Below are 22,246 nucleotides of genomic sequence, written 5' to 3' on the forward strand. Positions count from 1 at the left end.
GAATATGAATAATGTGTAGCAAATAAGTCCTGGGACTACATATTGAACAAAAGCAACTAGCTGTTACAAGAAAAATAGTTCATTATGAACGCACTATTCATTATGTATGCTGAATGAATCAGAATTTATGTGGAAAAATTAGTACATAATCATGCAGTTAAAGGCTATATCATAATCTAAACAAAGTGTCCAATGTAAGATTATTCAAGTATGCTTTATTCTGGTAATTTCTAAGCATTGATGGCTTGAGCTATACAATCTCACTAATGTGCTTTTCACTTTGCTTTCATATATTTGAAGATAGTATTTAGGCATCAGGATCAGAGCTGGAACTGGTGTCTTGGCCAGTTTCAATCAATTTCATCACCTTCCAAACACTTGGCACCATCACAACTGTTTAGTCTACCAGGCTTGTATAAAAACATTACATCATATAAACTAAGATGTCATTTCTGGTTTATATAAACAGCTTGCATCTTTGACTCCTCATGTTATTTGAGCATGTCTCGTGTTTTCTAATTTATTTCAGGAGTTTATTACCACGCTGGATTTATTGGAGGACTCAGAAATATTTTTCTGGAGTTCATTAATTGTGGTTTACATTGCCATATTGTGTACACATTCACCTTTCAAACAGAAGGGATAAAGTGACATCATCCAGTCTCTGGATGAAATCTTCAAATCCCCTTTTTGGCATTATGGAGCAGTGTCACTGCTATTTCTGAAATGTCATCATGTATGTCTGAGAGATGGGAAAAAATCAAATATCTAGGTAGACTCCCACGTGAGGGACAACGGAGAGATCCAGATTTCACAGTAATTCTTAGTGTCCTGAATCTTTGTTGTTGAATAGTTTTGTTGCATTTTTTTTTTTTTTACTATGACAGTTCTGAGCACAGTTCATATGTTCTATATCCAGAATAATAGAGAAGTGCTTGTACTTGTGATATTTTGATAGGACACAAAATTCATGGTTATGCTTATTGTTGTTTTGTTCCTCTCCTTGGCTGCAAATTTGGAGATTTAAATTCACTGATATATTTCTTCCATAAAATGACGTCTAAACTGGCTGAACTTGAACATTGTGAGGTTTTTTTTGTTTTGGTTTGTTTTTTTGTTTTTTTGGGGTTTTTTTTGGTGACAAATGATAATTCTGCTTCAGGTAGGAGTTAAAATCTAGTGTATCACTTCAAAAGCTCTCTTGCTGCAACGAAAAATGCTAATTAATGTTTTAGCTTTACATTCTTGCTAGAGACTAAGATTTCATATATTCCTCATCGTTAGAACAGAAAAATACTAAATGGAGCTGAGCAACAAGTCTCCATGAATGATCTTTAGAGTTGTGGAAGAGAAGATGACTAATGATTTGCCTATGTTTTCCACTTCAAGTATTTCACCCTGTCTTGGTTTATATCATAAGTAATGATGTCACTAAGTAGCAAGGCTTTGCTGGAAACTGGCTATTCAACATCCTGGTGTCAAGAAATGTAGTCATCCAAATTCTTCCTTTATATTCATGAATTTTGAAGGTTATTTTCCTTCCTTCTTCCTTATCTTCTTTTAGAGCTTTATGATGCCCAAACCTACATTATTGATTATGAGTTATTTTGTATGGCAATGACCAAATTATATATATAAGCTGTTTATGTTTTGCCTGCCATTCTATTTCATCTCCTTTTCATTCAATTATTCTTTACTGCAACTCTACGAGATCCTTTATAAAGCTACTGAAATGCTTGATGTGTAATTATGCTAGATTCACCTACAAAATCACTGTTCTTTCCCAGTGCTGATATGGCTGGGTTGAAATTCAAACATATAATATAGCTTTTGTAGTTAATTTCTAGTCAATTTTATACTTAAAGCATTTTAATCATCACTGTCTCCTGTGTATGTTCCTTCTTCTTTGTGTTTGTTTCAGATTAGAGATCCCAGATGCATTCTTTTATTTACTCTGTAACAGAATCCACTGTAGCACTTCCTGCCTATGCTTGTGAGCCATCTTGTGCTTGCAGCTCCTTCTGTTTAATGTTGTCCTCAGTACAAAAATGTGATCTCTCTTTAGATCACTCACAAAAACACAAAGCCTGGAACCAGCCACAGGCTCTATGGTAGCCCAGTGGGCACATGAGCTCCTTACCTGTTTTTCCATATGTCAGTCTCACTTCTGCCAGCCCTGCTTCAGCCCTGCAGATCAGCAGCTCTCAGTGAGTACAATGGCAGGAGGAATCATTTAGGGGAGAGAAATTCTAACCCCTCCAGCATCTGAGAAGCAGTCCCCTAGAAGAAGAAGCTGACCCCACCCCTCACTTAAAATTTCATATATCTTCTGCAAATCTCAAAGACTGAGCTGTTTTTATTGAGGAAGAGTTAAGCCATTACTATCTAATTCATCTCTTTCATCTTTCATCTTAAACTAGATTTTTCTATTCTACTAGCAATTTTCTTCTCAGCCTACTAATCTGGTGGCTCTACCACCTCTTGTGAGAAATGTTCTGAGCTCATGTTTCCAAATTCCTGCCATTCTGCCTGTATGATCTGGGTCAGAGTACACCCAGAAGGCCAATTCAGTCTTTCCAACAGCTTCCCAGTGAGGTTCCTGGTCCCAGAACCATCGTTTCTAGAACAGGCAGAGAATCCCTTCTGTCGTGTGAGGTGTGTTGAGGAAAGACTCTATCATATTCTTATTTAGATGTCTCTAGTATTTCATCATTGATTTTTGAATGAGTTCTGGTCAGGCATTGTTGTGTTCTGTTGTCTCCAAAGCCTTGCTGAAGCCTGTCTTCCTGACCTTGCTTTTTCATTCTGGGACTTCTCTGCCTGATTATTTTTCCATTTTTTCCCCTAGAATCTAGAAAGATCTCCTTGTTTACCCATTCCTTGTAATTTCCTGCATCTTTTATTATTCGTGGCTTCTAAACAGCAGGTTTGAAGGCTCTGCCTTTTCTGAATAAGGTAGTTTTCAGTCCCCTTGTGCTGCTGAAGTAGTCGTGTTATCTTCCACCCTGACTGAGGAGGTAATCTTTAAAAATCCTCCCAGTCTGAGTTTTTCTTAGACCACTCAGGACAGTAGGTACATCTTCTGTTCTGCCAGCATGCACGGCCTTTCGTGCTTTTTGTGACCTGAAGGCTATATTTAATTCTGGCTGAACACAGGCTTAAACTATGTCTTCTGTTCTCTTTTGACACAATTTTTCAGCATTTTTCTTGCAGACCACTTTCTTCAAAAATTTGTAAACATAACTGGAGAAACAATACTAACGCTTCCAGTACAGGATATGTGTATAAAATATGTCGCTGCTATAGAAAAGTACAAAGACAGTGTTTAGGCAGTTGGAACTAAAGAAAACTCTGCTCCAGGATCACTTTTTGTGATTTCTTCACTAGGGTTTGTTCCACAGCGGAGCATTCTTTATTTGACCTTGAAATGTTTTCCTTCTGCACAGAAGATTTGCTTAGAATTCATTGTAGCATTTGTAACCAAATCAGTTTTCACAGTGGTGTTTGTAGCTGAATCATTAGTCAGTTTTGTTTTATTGTTCTCAGAGTGTTCTTGTTTGATTTCTGCTTGAATGAACAAGGTGTTTTGCATGGATGTTTCCAAAAGCAATGATTAGCTGTACTGTTTTCATAACCTAACAAGTGTTCCTCTGAGTCTTGACAGGTGTAGCTGCTGCCAAGAATGGGAGGCCTTAAAATTAGTTTGGTGTTGCTCTTTCATTCCTGCAGAGTGACAGAAAGTATTATCAGGGTTGCACTCTTAGTTTCACGTGGAGTGGAGTCTGGAGTTCATTTCTTTGATATGGGACAAAGTCATTCCCAGCTGGCAGCTCTAGGAGAAGCACAGTTGAAGGAATTGCAGTATTAACCTTTGTATATCCAAACACTCTTCTTAGGAGAATTCTTTGGTTTGCAATGATCTGAAACATCCCATAAATTTATTTCCTGAGCTATTCCGTTGGCTTCAGTAAGACTTCGTGTAAAAACCAATTTGCATTCATAATGTGGCATGATTAAGATCTTACAAGTGCTGTATTTTCCAAGTCTTTGGTGTGTGTGCTCTAGCTTATTTCATGCAGATAGGCATCTCATTTGGAGTTTGTCACTATAGGTTACAGTTTGTCTGAATTTACTCTGTCTTTTTTAATAAGATAGATTTATATACTTGTTTATATATTTAACCTGTATTTATAATCTGCATTTCACTTCTGGCTAGAAATAACATTTTTTAAAGATTATTTTGAGCATTTTTTTACAGTTCACTTCTATGTGTACTCATAGTCAAAAACATTTGGACTTCAAAATAAGCAGGATAAAAAGATGTTAAAAGGCTCTTTCAGTCTTGGCCAGCTGGAAGTTCTAGTGTACAAGTATCTGTGGAGTGACTCATGCTGTGTTGTTCTTTTTAATGCAACTTATGTAAAGGGAAATTATATGTGGGTTTATATAAAGGAAGGGATAAAATTAAAACCAGGACGTGCAGCAGATTGTATTTTCTAATGCTACTAAGGAACATCTTCCATGTGACAACATAAGGTAAATACTATATACTTACACTTTTGTGATGAACTTTATGCTGGTAGCTTAATATAGATGTTGAGTAGAAAGCATGTGATTTTCAGAATGCTGTTTCTGATGAACTTCTAGCCTTTACACTTCCAGTGCAATTCCAAGACATATCTCTAAATATGGAATATGTTCCATATTTCACAGTAACTGAAAATCCTCTCAGGCTGCTGATTGATTCCAGTAGATCACAGGGAATTTATGTCCCTCTTGTGTGGAACATATTGGAATTTTAGGCAGTGTTACCTGTGCTGTGATGACACAGCTACCACCTTACTCCTCCTGAAAGGACAGGTTTGGGCAGTAAGATTTCTCATGGCATTTATTGTGATTGTCTCATCTCTGCCCATGTGTAGAGGTTGCTTTCTTTCCCCTATAGATGGAGTTACCTGAATCTCTGAGTACAATTCTTTGTTTGCTCTGTCTGTGAACAGCTCTGTGCCATGCTTTGGGACCCTGACACAAGGAATATGTCACTTCTGTACTTCTCTTTGTCACTGTTTAGGTACCATGGAGTTCTTAAATCATACTTGATATCCAGGGATCTGAGTAGAGCAGCCTTTCTAGAGCATGAGAGTTTAATTTCAGGTTTTGTGGCACATCAGGTAGCCAGGTGGCCCAGCATGGCTTGTGTGGTAGGAACATATCTAGTACTCTGCTTTCTCATAACTGGACAAGTGCAGGGAAGACAGAACCATGATCTCCATGTATAGTGATTCTCCTTTTTCTATTTTTGTGTATTCTGTAATGCTCAGCTGGTTTCTGTGTTGCTTCCTCAAGCAGACCATCAGGGAGCCCCCCCAGGCTGCCTGGTGGGGCTGTCAGCCCCGGTGCAAGCATGCAGTGCTGGAGATGGAAGCCAGAGAGGGAAACTAAATCCTTCAGTGTATCTCAGTATGCTTATTAGATTAGCTCATATAGTAGGGAGTGGGAACTGGAAAGCATTCCTTGAGATGCTTTTAAATGCTCTAAATCCAAAAGATGAAAAACTGATCTAAATATGAATTCTTTTTAAGTACTGTACCCAAGGGAACTTGTTTGGCATTGTGAATTTGTAGAAGGTTGTGCAGCTATTCCTCTATAGCTAATCAATTTTTGTATTGTCTTGATCATGATTAGTGCCATTGTTGCAGTCCAATGGCTGTTGATAGCCTGCATAATAAGACTACAGAAAAGTTTATAATGGGAACTATTGTAGGTATCCAACTGAGCTGTGCTTTTTTTAAAGAGCAATTTCAGAGTTATTGAGGACCATGGATTGGAATCTGATGTTTTTAGAATTGTTGTAGGTTTCTTTTAACTTAATTACATCAAAACTTGGCTTTGAGTTTTCTCCTCTCCATTAGACAATTTTCATTAGATAACCTACTGGAGAGTTCTGTCACAAATGCCATCAGGACAGGAAGCTGATGAGCTACAGCTGGGACTTTTAATAAATATGCACGGTCAGTATGCTATACTGTGTCTGAGTGAGGGGTGAATTCCAGTGTGGTGAAGACTCTGCTGAAAGATTTCATTTGGCTACAATATTCATAACTGTGTCATCTTCATATTCTAGTAATAGTGAAAAGCTTGACCTCATTGTAGCCTTCTTCTTGATAAGGAGTGTTTAGCAGGATCCTCTCATTTCTGCATGCTTGCCTGCCTTAAAGAAACTGGCAGCAACCTAAGTTATCTCTGAGCTCTCTGCTCTTGACAGAGGTTCAAAAGTTAGAAACAGTCAACCAGTGGCAGACCTACATCTAAATGCCTTGGCAATGTTTAGTTTCCCTAGGAAACCAGCTAAAAATGAAACAGAACAACTCCTGCCAAAAAAAAAGGACTCAAAACCCCTATATCCTTTTTTTGTTAGGGCCTGAAAGTCTGAAACAGGCATACAATTCTGAAACGTGCATACAATTTAAATGTAAAATAGAACAGTACAAGTTACAGAGTAGAATTTCCTGAACTATTGTGAATATGTAACACATTTCAAATCACAGCTAAAAAGCACAAACTAGTGGAAACCAGAGCCAAATCCCATTCCTTACAAGAGATGTGTGTGAAAAGCACCCAGCAATTGCCAATGCACTGAAGTAAAGAAATGCTCATTCATGCTGCAGACTGCCAGGGTACCCAGAGAGTTACAAAAGCCCACTCATGCTGAGCACCCTACTTTCCCAAGGAAAATGCTTAGTAAAACTGTGTTCCCCAGCCTTGAGTTCTCTCTGCTGCCCTTCAAGTGGCAAGTTTTGCCTTTCTGTCTGGGCTTCCCTTTGGTGAAAGGAAGTGGACTTTAAATGAAAAAATCCTTTTGTGATCAAGGCACTTGCAGTTTCAGGGAAGCTGGCAGGTCACATTTAAGCTCATGTGAATACAAGGCTGCCTCATCTTGCTAGATTTGAACTCACATGACTCAACTTGAAGTAGAGAACACTTTTTTGGTTTAGATGAAGACACAGCTGCAATAAATGGCACAAGTTGTTGCCAGCCAAAGAATGAGGTAAACCAATGTGAATGAGGTTCACAGTAATAAGCTAAAATGGAACTGTTTGTCTCTCTCCTTTGTTTAGTGACATGTGGAAGCACAAATCATGAAAGGCCAGTCACTTCTCTAATACACAGTTAATATTAAAAGCAACGGAAAACTGAGGGCAGTGCTTTGCCTCAATTTCACTGTTAGCTGAAGAGCACTGGAGCAATTAGGCCAGTGACCCAGAGCAGTGTCACTTGGATCGGAATCTGGCCCCAAGCAACTTGTCTGGGGTCACACAGTCAGAGCCTTCATCTGAGATCTGTTTTCCTTTGTTGTTAGTCCTGGAGACATAGGCAGTCCCACAGTCTCAGACACAGCTGTACATTTTATTCACCAGAAGAGACAAACCTCATACCATTAAAAGCTTTGTATCCCTCCTGCTCCAAAATCTGCCCCTTTAGGAATCAACAGGGTGGGAGTATGCTGAAAAATTTTTATTCCCATTTTCAGCAGAACAGCACTGAGATAGCATCCTTACAAAAATGCACCACAAAATGGGCCTGCAGTCTGAAGTGTGGTCAGAATTTCACACTGGCTAGGTAATAATAGAGATCTGAACGAAGTGCATATGATAGGATGATCTGGGAGAGATTTTGTAGTAGTTTCCGACATACTTACTTTCCAAGTCTGGAATTCTGTATGACTGATGGTATGCATTAAACTCAAATACTAGTTGTGTGTGTAAGGACTGTAAAGTTAATTTTAATTTTTAAATGGCATTTAAATTAAGTAAGATCGTGGTTTAGAGCCTTTTACATCCCTTGTTACCTTCTTTCCCTTTCAGCAACTGAGAAATGCACATTTTAATTAAAATTTGTTTTTCAAATGTATCTTGTAGCCAACACATGCTGAGAAGAGCCACTTACCACCCATGTACTGCAGGCTTGCTGTGCTGAACAAAATGGGAGTATTTAATTAGGAGGAAATACTGTGGTGGCTGAGTGTTTGTGGCCTGCAATAATGATGTCCTTTTTGGTTTCAAGAAGACAAAATTGCCCTTGCCTGGCTCTGGTGGCAGAGCCATGAAAACCAATGGTTTGCCAGTAGGAGATTTTTTTTTTTTTTGCATACTGCAACTCTCCTTTCACAGAAGGCCATAGAGAAGTTTGTTTAGCTTTACATGACAAGGTACAGTAAAAAATGAAGCCATGTTTAGTAAAAGCAGGCTGAGAAAGTTAGAGGGAACTGGGTATAAATTGTTTTGCATACAAGAGTCACTCGGCAGCCAGGATGAGGAGCAAGGTGCTGATGGATGGTGGTGACATTTGCACTCAGTCTCAGCTTGTCTGGCCAATTCAGTTTGTTTGGTTTTGGAATTCATGGATTATAAGTGGAGAGCACTTCTCAGCTCTCCACCCAGGGATTTGGTCAGTCCTTAGAGCATGGTAGGGCCAAAGGATCTCAATAGATCTCCATATCTTGGATACAGGGGAGAGTACTCATGATAGCATGGATGGCAGTTTAATCTTCTAGCCCAAGTGGTTTTTCAGCCTTACAGATTTCCTAGTGCTTAGTGAAGAAAAATGTACCTACAGGATTATTTACAATCTTTCAGTTGCGCATTTCCATCTGAAAATTAAAGTCCTCCTTTTTTATATTTTCTCCATTTATTTTTGACACAGTGAAAACTAAATTTTGTATGAAGTTGTGTGTATTTAGCTTAGCATATTACTCCTCAACTTATTTGTAATAAAATTGGAAAAAGAAAAGAGGAAAAATTCTATAATAAAGGCCCAACCTTGTGGGACATAAAAGTACTTTATAAAGGCATAGAGACCTCCAGTTTTTTTACAAATACTCTTCAAAAAATATCTAATAGGAGTAAGGGGAACTCTAAAAAAGGTAATTATATCAACAGAGACTTCATCTATTTCCATTTCAGTACTCAGTCTAGGGGTTTGGCTGCTGTCAACATTCTGAAAATGTGGTTTAGTTTTGAATGAGTCAAGTATAAATATTAAATACTTCCAAGTTGTCAAATAACTTCAGGATATCAAATAACAATTAAATTTTAGGGAAAGAATAAGGGCAGCCTTGCCAATTCAGCCATTGATCTGATTTGCAGTTAGAGTTTGGGTTTGTGGAGTTTGTGTGCATCGTTGCAATCATGTTTTCAGAAGTTCTTGAGTAACTCAGCTTAGATTCCATTGATTTCAATAACACTTTTGCAAATAATTTAGCTATTTCTGAAGATGTTACTAATCATTACTTAAATTTTTGGTCTAAGTAAGGATAGGTCAAAAATCAAAGGAAGAATTGTTGCTGATTTAGACCATTTGGCTGATAGCATCAGACGACAATGTATGGTGTTATATCTGAATTTTCTCTATGGTAATAGCAAGAGAGGAAACAATTATTTTGAGGAATTAGTTTAATGATGCAATTAAATGCACTATTTATTTAAAATAAATTACAGTTATTAAATAATTTGTCTATAATTGAAGTTAGCAAGCTATAAATTCATCCATATTCAAGCTTAAATGGTCCTGAGATATTTGATCCTATCAGTGCTTTCAGAAAAAAATATTGTGGGGATAAATGATGTATTTGACACAGAAATTCAGAAAAATTATTCTTGAAAAATTTATCCCTTTTAAAGTATTAGTCAAAGGATATTTCTGAGTCAGTGACACATAGATTTCTTTGCTAAGGAGTTCCGAAATTGGCTACAGTGTAAAACGTATTATTTATCCCCATTATTTTTCTTTTTTCTCTGGCAGAAATCTTGCAAATTTCTGTTGCATCATGACAATCAGTCAAATTCACAAGTGTAATTTAGGAAATTATTATAAAGGGTAACTTCAACTAGCTCTTAGCTTCTGTGACCTCCCTCTCTACTCTCTGAAAAGAATTGGATTCCTCCAGGGCCAAGTTAAATGAGAGCTACCTGTAGGTACTCAGATTAGCCCATCTAGGAAACTGTCTCTCTTCACTGGATGCAAAGTGAGCCTGAGGAGCCTTATGTAAAAATTCATGTATATATTTTATGTACATCATATGAAAATTGTACCTAAACATCATTGCAAGTCATAGGCATAAAATCTTTTGGAGATTTGCCTTTGCTTTTGTTTTAACTGATGCACATTTTGTATCAAAGTTATTCCAGGTGTAATTCGAGATATCTATGGTCTTGTCACAGGAGTGAATATTGTTGGTTCTTTTCTTGTTACTGTTTCTGCTGTCATATTTAAGAAATATTTAGGTTTTATTATTGACTTAGAAGGAATACATATGGCCCAACAAATCCACTATTGAGAATCTAGTATCTATGCCAAAATATGTATTCCACAGAAATCTTATAATGTGACTATTTAATTTCTGCTTACTAATTATAGTAACCTTCTCAGTACAGATACTCTTAATTTCCTATTGAACATAATGTTGTATTCAGTGCCTGCTGAGAGAATGAGCTGTAAACCAAAGCCCTTCAGTTCTGATAGCATAACCACATCCCAAATCTGCCAGGGTACCTCTGCTGGCTGCTGCTAGCTGTCAGGTTTGCCACTCGTGCTTTTGTATTCCCAGTGGTGTTGGTGGAACACACAGGTTTGAGGAAATGAAGCCCCTGAAGTCCCATCTGCTTTTGTGCAGGGGCATTTTGCTCAAATGAGCACCTGGGCTGGGTGGGTGTTGGAGCACGGGGCTCACAGCCCATGGTTTCCCATGGACACACGTGGTCCCCCCGCTGCTGTGCTGCACCTCCAGCCTGCAGAGCAGGGCTGCCGGCCCCTGGTGACAGCAGGCACTGGGAAACCAGGCTTGGAGAGAGCAGGAGCTGGGAGCCTGCACATCCCTGGCTGGCAGTGGCAGGAGTGAGGGATTGGGCTGCTGCTGCTGTGAATCACGGCGCCAGTTGTAGAGTGCATTCATCCTCCGTGTGAGAAGGAGGAAGAATCGAGTCCTTTGTAAGGGGCTGAGACAAAATTTTCAGCACAGAAACCAGGCACTCCAGAGATTGCTCAGTGCTTTGTTTATGTGGGCACTGTTTGGGGGGCATTCTCAGCTGAAGAAGATGCCTGTACTGAAGGCACATTTGTACTCGCAGAGTCCAGTTGTGTTCTCTTTGATTTGTGTGTGGAATATTCCTGCTGAAGTCAATGTCCTAGATTAGCAGGAAACAGATAAATTAAGCTGTTAAAACCATGTAATAAGAATCTCAATGTATATGCACGTTTCAAAACCACTCAGTATAGATACACATATTAATTAAGTAAAGCTTTATTCTTGGAACTATTTTTAAAATATTTTGGACACAGTGCACATTTCATACTAGAAAATGCACAGCAGTAGTATCAGACAATGGGGAGGAAGTGAGGAGAAGGTTTAGAGGGGTTTATCTCTCTAACAGGATTTCTAGGGTCAGGCATTCTCTCTTTATCTAATTTAGGAATTAGTTTTACAAGGATACTTATTTAGAAAATATTCCTAAATATGCTTATATAAGTATAAAAATCTCTATTGGGAGGTCATTTACCAGGATTCTGGGGGAGAGAAGAGAGATACTTAAGAGTCTGAGACTCTTCACTCATTTTTTTTTGTACAGGAAAAGAGGCACAACCAAAACATCAACATTACTTCTGTGGTTATGGATAAAAAATTGAGCTTTGAAATAGAGTAACTATCCTAGAGAAATGCACTTACATAGCCTAACAAATAACAGCCTTGATTTAATATTTTTTGAATGTTGTTGCATTTGTATTTCCCCTGTGTAATTTCACTGTCTCTCTTGAACAAGGTGTTGCTGTGAACATTGAAATGTTGGTATTCAGGTTAATTATTTGTTTGGTGGGGACATATTGTCCTGGCTCTGTAAAATAATTCTGTACAGCCAGCAGTTGGACTGGGAGCCATTCATTCCTCAGCACAGGAGGAAAATATGAGACTGTATTTTGCTTAGTTAAATTTAAAGTAGCAGCTAATATGTAATTTCCTGGCACATCCCTGTCATTTTGATGGTTATACAGAATGAAGTTTTCTCCCTTCTGTTGAATTTTTGAGGAAATTAAATACTTTCTCAGTAAACTGGAGAATTCACTCTCAATTACAGCACTTAAATGTTGTCAGTCTATATCAGATTTCTGTAATTACAATATTTTATCTCTATAGATCTGATATATAACCTATCAATTGAATTATCAAGACAAGAAAATGTAGAAACTTTTGTATTTCAGGAGGAATAAGGATTTCTCTGCTCATGTTATGGGAGTTCCTGTTTGTAAATGAGTTGTTCTCAGTTGTTAGCATCCACGTCTATAAGAGGATTTCTTATGTCATGGTACCTAAGACATGTGTGCTCTTAGACATTGATCCCCTCTCATCAAACATTTCTTCTTCAAAATACTATAGTTAATATCTCTCATTGTATTGAAAATGTTACCTTGAGAAAGCCACAGTCTGATTTCCCCAGTGCATGCATTTAAAATAAGGTGAGATTTCTTTTTAAAAATGTGATTCATAATATAAAATTCTATTTCGCCTTTAATGTGTTTATTACATGTGCTGTTGGTATCTATCTATCTCTCTATCTATCTATAGATATATAAATAAAAACCTAGTCTTTCAGGGTCTCAAAATTGCTTCTCATCCTCATCTACACATATTTTGATTTTCAGATATCTTCCCAGAATGCATTAAGAATCTAGTATTAGCTTTTAATTTTGTATTTTGTGAGTACAGTCTCGCTTATTCCTGGCTCATGACCCTGAGTCACATTTCCCTCATCACATTGCTGGGTTTTCATGGAGCTGAGAGCTCACAGAAGTAGCTGCAGGAGTTAATGTCTTGTGTGTATTCCCAGACACTACACCCAGCACTTGGTGCACCCTCTCCTGCATGACAGCAGCCCCAGTGAGTGAAATTACATCAGTGTAGGGGAATATTGTGGTGGCACACAGGATATTGTGGTCACCACGGTTCCACTGACTTCCCTCCCAGTCACTGCTTGTGGGGTATCACCAGGGCTTTCCTGTGCTTTTGTCTTTCCCAATTCATTCAGTGGCTTCTGGGTGTCTCACACACCATAAAAAATTGCAGCAACCTAGAAGTTGCTTTGAGGTGCTTGAGTGCAGACAGACATGGTTTGGGTGAACAGAGCAATCACCACTGAATCTGGGCTTTCTTTTTTGTAGCAAATTTTCAGTCCTGGGGAAAAGGCCAGTGTTAGAGATGGAGGTTCTTCAGGAGCTTGGCATGTTAGGTGTGCTTAGATTTCTTTATTGTCTTCCCTAAAATATGTGTGTTGTATCACCTAGGTTTTCTGTCTAAGCGCCACTCTACCCTTAACCCAGCACCATGGGATTCCAGATCTCAAAGATGTAGGAGCAGGAATGTTGGGGCCCTGCTGGAATAGCCTTGGTGTGCCTTGAACCCCAGTCTTCCTGAAACTGTAGGCTCTTCGACTCTTTCGACCCTAACCCCTACCCTAACCCTAAAAACTACCTGGAGATTTTCTGCTTGACATTTACTTACAGCTATTTATTCACTTCAAAAGCAAAGAAATGAAAAGGAATGGGAGTGCAGATATCTGAAGATGTGTGCCAGATATTAATACCAAGAACCACAAAGAAAATGATATCTATTTCCCAGGAGCACTTTTGCTGTTTGCCACTGGTGTTCTCCAAAATGTTTCTTTCTCTCTGTGACTTTTTGTCAATGGTCATTACTGCTTTGCATGTGTCCTGAGGCTGAAACCACCTTGGCTGTTTGTAACACAGCTCAGGCCCTGGGTATGGAAAACAGAAACTCATTTTTAGGCTAATAATTTGCGCATTGAGCTATTGTGGATTTATGGCTTGGATTTCCTGGCTGCATGTCTGTTCAGGGTGCTACACAGTGTTCAGTGTCTCAGTCTGTCCAGCTCTCCAGCTCTGAGAACCTCAGCATCCACACTCCATCTTCTACTTAAACACAGAGCTCTGCTCTTGGAAGAGCCAATCATATGAAGCCTTTTCAGTGTACCTGGCAGAGCTTTCAGTCATCTTTCAAATACAAATTGCTTGCAAAAGAAAGCAGTGCACTTTTCTCCCTGCTGGCTTTCTGAAATGTCATGTTGGGAAAAGCACTTACCATGTCTTTCATATGAAGAGAAAGCTTTCAGTAATGACTGGTATTTCTGAGTGTGTTGCAGCCAGTGCAGCTGTTGAAAATGTCACTGTGTATGGCACAAATCAGGGGCATTTTGAGCAAAACCATGCACTAACTGATTTTGGTATTAGTTGAAAAAGAAAAAAAAAAAGCAATAGAATGTTTGAATAGACAACCTTTTGAATGTAAATGCGTCAAATAAGACAAAAAATTGAAAAATAGTTTTAATAGTTCTTGAAGTCATCAGTAAAAATACATTATTCACAATACTAGCTGGAGATCTATGAACTTTGCAGAGTCTGTGATTGAATTTCACATATCTATGAGCAGAATTTTGAACAATCAGGCCAACAGTAATATTCCTGCATTGAAGTGCTGAAATAATTCTTCGGCAGAGTATGATGAGAGACTGAAATGTTCCTAATGTTTTCCAAGTAAAGTTGTTACTTTTATTACTGCCCAAACACCTCTGAGTTCAGTTTTTTATCATTTTTTATCAGTTATGATGAAAGTATAAATACTATCTTTTTCTATAATTAGATGTTACTATGAATAATTCTGACAATGCATTGCCTCACATCCCTGCATGAGTTTCCCATCTTCATCATTTGGGAGCTTTCCTGAGTTTCTTATAGAGACACTAGCTTTGGTTCTATCTGTCCTTATCTATATTCAATTTTCATTTTTTTCTGTTCTGTTTCTTTACTTCTTCTCTTACATCATATAGATTTTTTCATTTTTTACCCAGTATTTTTTCTCATCTTACTGGGTTGTTTTTTTTTTTCATTTGTTCACTTTTGACTTGAGTGTTATGTAAGTGCAAGAACACCTAACATTTCTGAATTCTAATGTTCACAGAATGTTGAACTGTAAAATTGCCTTGGGAACTAAGGGGAGACCTAAATTTAGAATCAGTGATTCTTTTTGGGGTCAATGGTCATTTGTTCATCTCCCTTATGTACTTAGAAAAGAACTTCCCAAGAAAATTACAGAGTCTCAGCTGGGAAAATGGGAAGAATAAAGAACAGAAAATGAAGTTTGCTTGTGTGCTCCTTTTGCTGTGGCTCATCAAAGTGTTAATTGTTTCATTTCAAAGGAGTTGCTGTTTTAAATATGTGTACTCATATGTGTATATGAATCCACCATCTATAAACCTTGCAGAGATTGCCTGTGTTTTGTGCTTGGAAGGTGGTTTAAGGATGGATATGATTTCTGCTTGTGTTTAAGTGGCTGACAGATATGAATGGTGCCATTATGTTAACTGTGGGCATTGCTGGCTTCCTAACTGAACCTTGGAGCACTTGATAGCTCCAGGTGCTTTGTCCTGTCAGCCTGCAAGCACACACAGTGGTGATGCCAGCCACTCTGTGCACCGTGTTATTAGTGCTTATTCACCTGAGGAATTTCATCCCTTTCCAGTGCTTTCCATCACTGACACCCAGATTTGTGTAACTGTACCCCAGTGGCTGCTGGGGACCCCCTGTGAGCCTTTGTGAAAGGCTGTTCAGGGATGTGCTGGTACTGAATGCACACAAAACACTGATCAAATGGGTCCTTCACTGAACAAATCATGCTTATTTTCCATGCAGGGAATAAATCACAAGATAGTGGGATTGCAGAGATGGAGGAGCTTCCAGTCCCACACAACATCAAAATAAGTAACATCACGTGTGACTCCTTCAAGATTTCTTGGGACATGGATTCTAAATCCAAGGATCGCATTACTCATTACTTCATCGATCTCAACAAGAAAGAAAACAAGAATTCCAACAAATTCAAACACAAGGTAATTTTCATTTAAAAATCAAGGCACAAATGCTTGATTTTAAACAGATGAATCTCTGTGTTTTATTAACCTTTCAAAGCCATGGGAAACAGGAATTGGATATCAAACAAAGGTGGGTTTTGATTAATCTGATGGAATTTTTGTTTACTCAGAGTACCTCCTCTGTCTCCAGCCTGTGTGCATGTACACACAAATACATTTGTTTCACAGAGAACTGCACATTACCTTTTCTGTTTCATTTGAAAGTATTTTTGGTACCTCTACAATGTAATGCAAGACTGCCATTTTTATTCCTGACTGGTTCTTTATCATTATTTACAAAATGTGTGTGTATTCTCTGCCTGTTCAGTGACAGACTCCTGAGAGCAACACATATCATTTCAACAGAAGAGCCACAAATTCTAATGCACTTCAGGAAGGCTTCCAGCAATTTTAGTTTGCAGCATTCAGCACTGTGACCTGAATATTCATCTGGCCTCTTTCCTCAAGCCTCTGGTGCAGGAACATATTGAAGGCATTGCAGGATCTGCAAATGCCTTACTTACCAAATCCAGCAAAATTTGCTTTGACCTCAGAACAATTGACATACCGAGATGCCTAGAGAAACATTGAGATAGAACATTCTTCAAATTTAAAAATAATGTTGGCATTGTCTAAAAGATAAGGTTTGCCAAGGCACAAATAACTGTCCAAACAAATGTAAAGGCTGTAATTTTCTCAGCACCTAAATAACTGTTGGTTTCTAAGCCAGTGAGATAAACAGAAGATATTCCCACCAATTTCTCTGAGGCTTTTTATTGTGAGAGTATTTTTCATGAGATTTCTGTTAATGGCAGGTGTATAATTTTCTTATTTGACCTTTGTTGTTGTTTTTGGTTGGAAGTAACATATGCAGTAAGAGTAACGAAAAATCACTTACTATTTCTTGAAATTGAGAATTTTACATGTTTGGCCAGGTTGTTGCAGTTGCTAGGAACCAGTGTGTGAAACACTACTAAACCTAATGTTATAATAGGCACATATTATTCCCCATTTTTAATTGTAATAGCAAATAAAGTAGGGTACTTTTGCTTTTTTCTTACTAATTTTGGACTGACTGCCTTTGAATTGAAATTCTCTTTTTATACTGCAGGAATTAATATACTCTCTAAAGTGGGATGGATTCTTTCTAATTTCATTTATTTTATTATTCTATATCTTTTTTCACTCATGTGCTAACTGGTGTATACTTGGAACATTTATTTTTGTGAAAAGTAGAGCCATCCTAGTAGAGCAAACACCACATACACTTCAGAATCTTTATCACAGCAATGAGACTAGACTTACAATGGAAGGGGGGAAAGGATATTGGTAGTAAAATAAAGAAATGCTATTAGATTTATTTTGTATTTCTCACCAATTCCCTAGTTTTTTATTGTGCAGTAGTATTTAGTCAAAGGACAAAGGTAATTGCTTTAAGAACAGGAGACTAAAATCTATCAATTAAAATGATGAATATTTTGGATGCCTTGTCAGAATTAACTAAAAATTGATTGCTCTTAATTTTGTTAGTGACTTGTTAAGATTTTTTGCTGTGATTTTTTATGGTTTTGTTCCCAAGCTTGAATGACAGAGATCCAGAGAGTAGAGAGAGGGTGGACAATAGTAGAGCACTGCTTGAATAGTCCAGCTCTGTGCCAGAGCATTTGGGTGTTCTCTTTCATGCATCTTTAGTACTAAGCAATATTTAGCACAACTTCTAGAATGAACTTTGGTTGATAATTGAAGTGCTCAGATTCCAAATGTGCAAGCCAGGTGTGGTTCAAGACAAACATCCTTCCTCCCTCTAAGGTTGGCCATAGGAGTTTCCCAGCTGAAGCTCAGCCACAGGAGCTGATAGCCCAGCCCTGAATCCTCACAGCAGGAAACTGTTTTCAGTCCCCACCCATCCCCTGACTTCCTAACAAAGCTTTTGCATAAAGGAGGGGGATAGCACTGTCCTTTCTCCTAGCAGAGCTTTTTTAGAGAGAAAACAATGAGCCCTACTGCCTCGATACAAACCAGAGCATTGGGATTTACTCCTAGGAGCCATCCAGCAGCCTGGCCTGTGCAAGAAGAATCCATCCTTACCTAGCTTATAGGTAGGGTAAAGCACTGCAAGTGCCCCTCTCTCTCATGGGTCTTAATGCAAGAGACCAGCTCGTTTTCTAACTTATACAGAATTAACATTAAGTATCAGTGTGCTCAGGTGGCTGTAAGTTACTTGGGATATAGACTTCACCTGATAGATCCATGCTGTACCTCAGGAAAGGGAGCTCTTTGTTTTCTTGTGTACCTGGGAATGATTCAACCTTCCAATACTGTTTTGTTGGCAAATATATAAAGCATATTCAGCATACTTAGGGTGCATATATTTTTATTATTTTTGACTATCATCATCATCTCTGTGAAGGAGAAGGTTTGTATTGGTAGTGGTGTGCAAAGACTAGAATTGCAATGAGATTTTGTCTTCTTTTCAATTAATTTTGCATACCTCCTCTCTTTTAAAATATGAAAATATGATTACTCCCATGTAATAAGAAAAATACTCAAATATTTAACAAACCTGGGACCAGAATCTGGGTGTGCTGAGTTCCCACAATGTGTTCCACGAGATGACCTGGCAAAGGGAAGGGTAACATGAAATGGGAGAAAGTTGAAGACTGCAAGCTGCCTCTTTTCCTAAAAAGGAGAGTAGAGAGACTCATACACCTTGCTGCTTAGTTATTCAAAGCTCACAGGCTGTTCTTAGAAATTATTGCCATCTAGGTACCTTTGGAGCTGTCTGGTGGGTGCTGGTAGTGGAGCAGCCATCTGCCACTCTAGAATCCTGGCTCTCCTTGAGCTGGCACAGTACCTGCTTTGCCCTTCTTTGGTGGCTCAGCCAGGAATGAGAGCTGAGCAGAAGATGAAAGGGAGAAGTGGAGAATCCCCAGAGGATCCTCAATGTGAACATTTGAATATTTCTCTATTGTGGCCTTTAAAAAAACGTGGTGTTTGCTTAGGAAAAAACCAGCAGATTAGAGTTGTGAGAAGCATCACATCTGCCCCTCCTCTCCAGCTGTGCAAGGTCTGTGGTGGACTGCCCCTTTCTTTTTACCCTTTTTGTTTTGGCAGTCTCTCCCTTTTTTGGTATGGTAAAAAGAGGTAGCTGATGCACAGCTGGAGGGTAAAGCTTTGACACCAGGGGCAACAAGGCTTTTAATGTTACATGAAAACTGACAAAATTGATGGGGAAAAAGCCACCACTGGGGTGTGAGCACAGAGATCTGACTCAGGTGGGAGCTCTTTTACAATAACCCAAGAAGAGGTGACAGGAAGACCAATGATGTTAACTGTGGCACCTGCTGACTGCATTAGCAGTAGCAGACTCAGTCCAGTGGGATGCCTTTTGGGGTGGTAGCTTTAAATCTCATTTGGTGTTTGTTTGGTTTTTTTTCTTTGTAATTTTTCTCTACATATTATGAATTGTAGCATGCACAGCTCTCTCCTTTTCAGATAAAGTTTTCATCCAACTATTATTTGATTTAAATGATAATTAGCAAAAGAGAAATCATAACAACAAAATTTTACCCTGGATTATCACTCAATTACATCAGTTCTTGTAATATCCCAAGCTGCTAATTTTAGTTTCTTAATACAGAAACTGAAGATAATTTTTTGTTGATAGGAAAACAAAAGGAGAAAGATCTTTTTTCATAATAGAAGACAAGGGGGAAAAATCCTTCAGATCTTGTTTAGTGATTATGACCAGGAAATATCCCTCTTCTATTCCTTTTTTCCTTTAAAGACTACTATGCTATAGAACTACTACAGTAGTCCATCTACCTATAGTCCTTGTATAGTACTGCTATATATAGGTAGATGATTGTGGACTAGGATTTATAGGTGGACAGTTAAGGATGCCATTTACAGTGCCCACTTTTCACATGGCAGCTGTCTTACTATTCTGTTATTACTGGTGAATATTCAATCATAAATATTTCTCATTCTATTGCAGCTCCTCAGGTATACTACTGAGAATCATTGAACTCCATTGTGAGTCCTTTCCTCCACAGTTCTTGCATAATATGTCCTGTTCTTCCATTTTTTCTGTCCTTTGGTGGTCTGTACCAAAGTCTGTGATACTGTAGAAATCAAGTATTTCAACTACAGCAAGCAGCTATTTTTCTTGGTTGTACCCTGGGGCTGTGATATACTGGAAGAGCAAAACAGAGGCTCTGAAGGGGCAGTGGAGGGGAAAGCAGGAGGTTCAGTGGTAGGCTCAAGCTGTTTGCTTCTTCTGGGCATTGCTGTACAGAAGGGTATTTTGAAAGATGCGAACCAGCCATAGTTACTCTGCAATGTGTTTCATTTTCTCTGTTGAAATTTAGTTTGGAAGGTCGCAGCAACAGTGTAGCTGGACTGATTGACAGCAGGAGGAATTTTGTTTGATAACATTGGCCAAAGGAAAACAGTGAGAGCACAAGAATCTCTTAAATTAGGATACCTTTGTTCTCAGTAGCATGTCTTTCTTTGTTTGCATATATAAGCATAAATGACCCTAGAGAGAATTACATATTTGGGCTATATATAATAGTATTGCTCTACAGTCACTTGGAACAAATAATTAATTCATCCATGCAAGTTATCCCCATGTCTCTTAGAACAGGCCTTACACCACAATCCTCTGTCATTGCTCACCTTGCTGCACCAACAAACTGTGGGAAATAACTCGATTTTGCAGATGAGAGCCATCTCAGGGTTGGGGACTACTGCAAAAGCAGTGAAGGAAAGGGTGGCAGATTGGTTTGGTTTCACTGCTGACTGTGTGTCCTTTGGTGTTTTGTTTGTGCAGGATGTGCCCACCAAGCTGGTGGCCAAGGCCGTTCCCCTGCCCATGACGGTGCGCGGGCACTGGTTCCTGAGCCCCAGGACAGAGTACACGGTGGCGGTGCAGACGGCCTCCAAGCAGGTCGATGGCGACTACGTCGTGTCCGAGTGGAGCGAAATCATCGAGTTCTGCACCGCAGGTAACAGCTGAGGGATCCTGTTCCACAGGCTGCAGTCAATGAGTGCTGCCTCTGCTCCCACACTGGGCTGGGCACCTGCCAGTGCCAGCTGTGCTGGTGCCCTTCAATAGTCACCCCTGGAAACTGGAATTCACACTTTAGGCTTTGTATGTGCCAAGGTTTGGCCCGTTAAGCAGAGGCAGCTGGACTACCCTTTGCTTGTGCCATAGCTTAGCTCTCCCAAAGTGCTGTGCCTGGCACCACTGCTTGTCCCAGGCTAGGAAAGGGCCACCTGTGTGCGTGTCACTGGCTACCAGCACCTGTGGGGTAAAGGTACAAGGGCAGCTCCCTGACAGCTTAAGACATTCTGCTGCTCTGCCTTCTCTGAATGCTGCAAAACCTCAGCACCATCAACACCCCATCACGAGGGTCACTTTGGCCTATCTTTGATTTATAAGGTTTCCTTTGAATGTTCATGACCTGCTGTCACTGTGCATGCCTGTGTGAAAGCTGAGGATTTAAGCTGGGTCCTAAGCAAGCTTTGTTAGTACTGTCATTGGTTACTGGCTCACAACCAGGTATACTGTAGCAAATAGTTTATCAACTGATATGAGCCAGAGAGGGCAGTCCTGAGCTCCTCTGCAGTCCTGAGCTGCACTGCAGTCCCAAATACAGGGAAACCAGCTCTAACATAGGAAATCCTGAGCTGAAAGTTGCTGCCAGCTTGCAGAGTCTTCATGAGGAAGGAGTGGGGAGAATCACAAACACCTGCTCCTGCCATCTGATTTGCTTGTTGCCACTGTTGAAAACTGGGGCATGATGTGATGTATATTACCTAGTTTTCAGTCTTCATGTGTCTGTGGCTTTTGGAGAGTGTTGTGGATTTTCCTGCCCCCTGTACTAGCAGTTTGTCTTTCCTTTCCAGATTATTCAAAAGTTCACCTAACACAGCTATTGGAAAAAGCTGAAGTGATTGCAGGCCGTATGCTTAAACTGTCTGTTTTTTATCGGAATCAGCACAAAGAATACTTTGATTATATCAGGTAAGAAACTAAACATATTCAAAGTCCTTTGGCACATTAAAGGAGTAATGAAAATAAGTAAATAGAGACAGCTGTGCTGAAGCTAGAGCAGAATGCCTGAATGCTTTATAGCCCATTCAGAGGAAGGCAAAGAATAAAACACAACTTGTTTCTTTCTCCTTGCTTAACTCAGCACCTCCATTAGGCAATAAAAGTCTGTTTTGAAGCAGAAACTGAGGTACTCACACGGGCTCCAACCTCATAA

At 39.2% G+C, this 22,246-nt stretch overlaps 1 protein-coding gene across 4 annotated transcripts in view; it reads left to right on the top strand.

Moving 5' to 3' along the window:
* Window positions 1–22,246, top strand: part of PHYHIPL (phytanoyl-CoA 2-hydroxylase interacting protein like) — a 54,796-nt gene that overhangs the window by 27,880 nt on the left and 4,670 nt on the right. For all 4 annotated transcript variants that reach the window (XM_066554368.1, XM_066554370.1, XM_066554371.1 and 1 more), the window contains exons 2-4: window positions 15,754–15,950; window positions 20,806–20,980; window positions 21,885–22,002. In XM_066554368.1, the coding sequence (XP_066410465.1) occupies window positions 15,754–15,950; window positions 20,806–20,980; window positions 21,885–22,002 (490 nt within the window). The remainder of the gene's footprint in view (window positions 1–15,753; window positions 15,951–20,805; window positions 20,981–21,884; window positions 22,003–22,246) is intronic.

This window comes from Molothrus aeneus, chromosome 8, assembly GCF_037042795.1.
Source record: "Molothrus aeneus isolate 106 chromosome 8, BPBGC_Maene_1.0, whole genome shotgun sequence".
NCBI lineage: Eukaryota > Metazoa > Chordata > Aves > Passeriformes > Icteridae > Molothrus > Molothrus aeneus.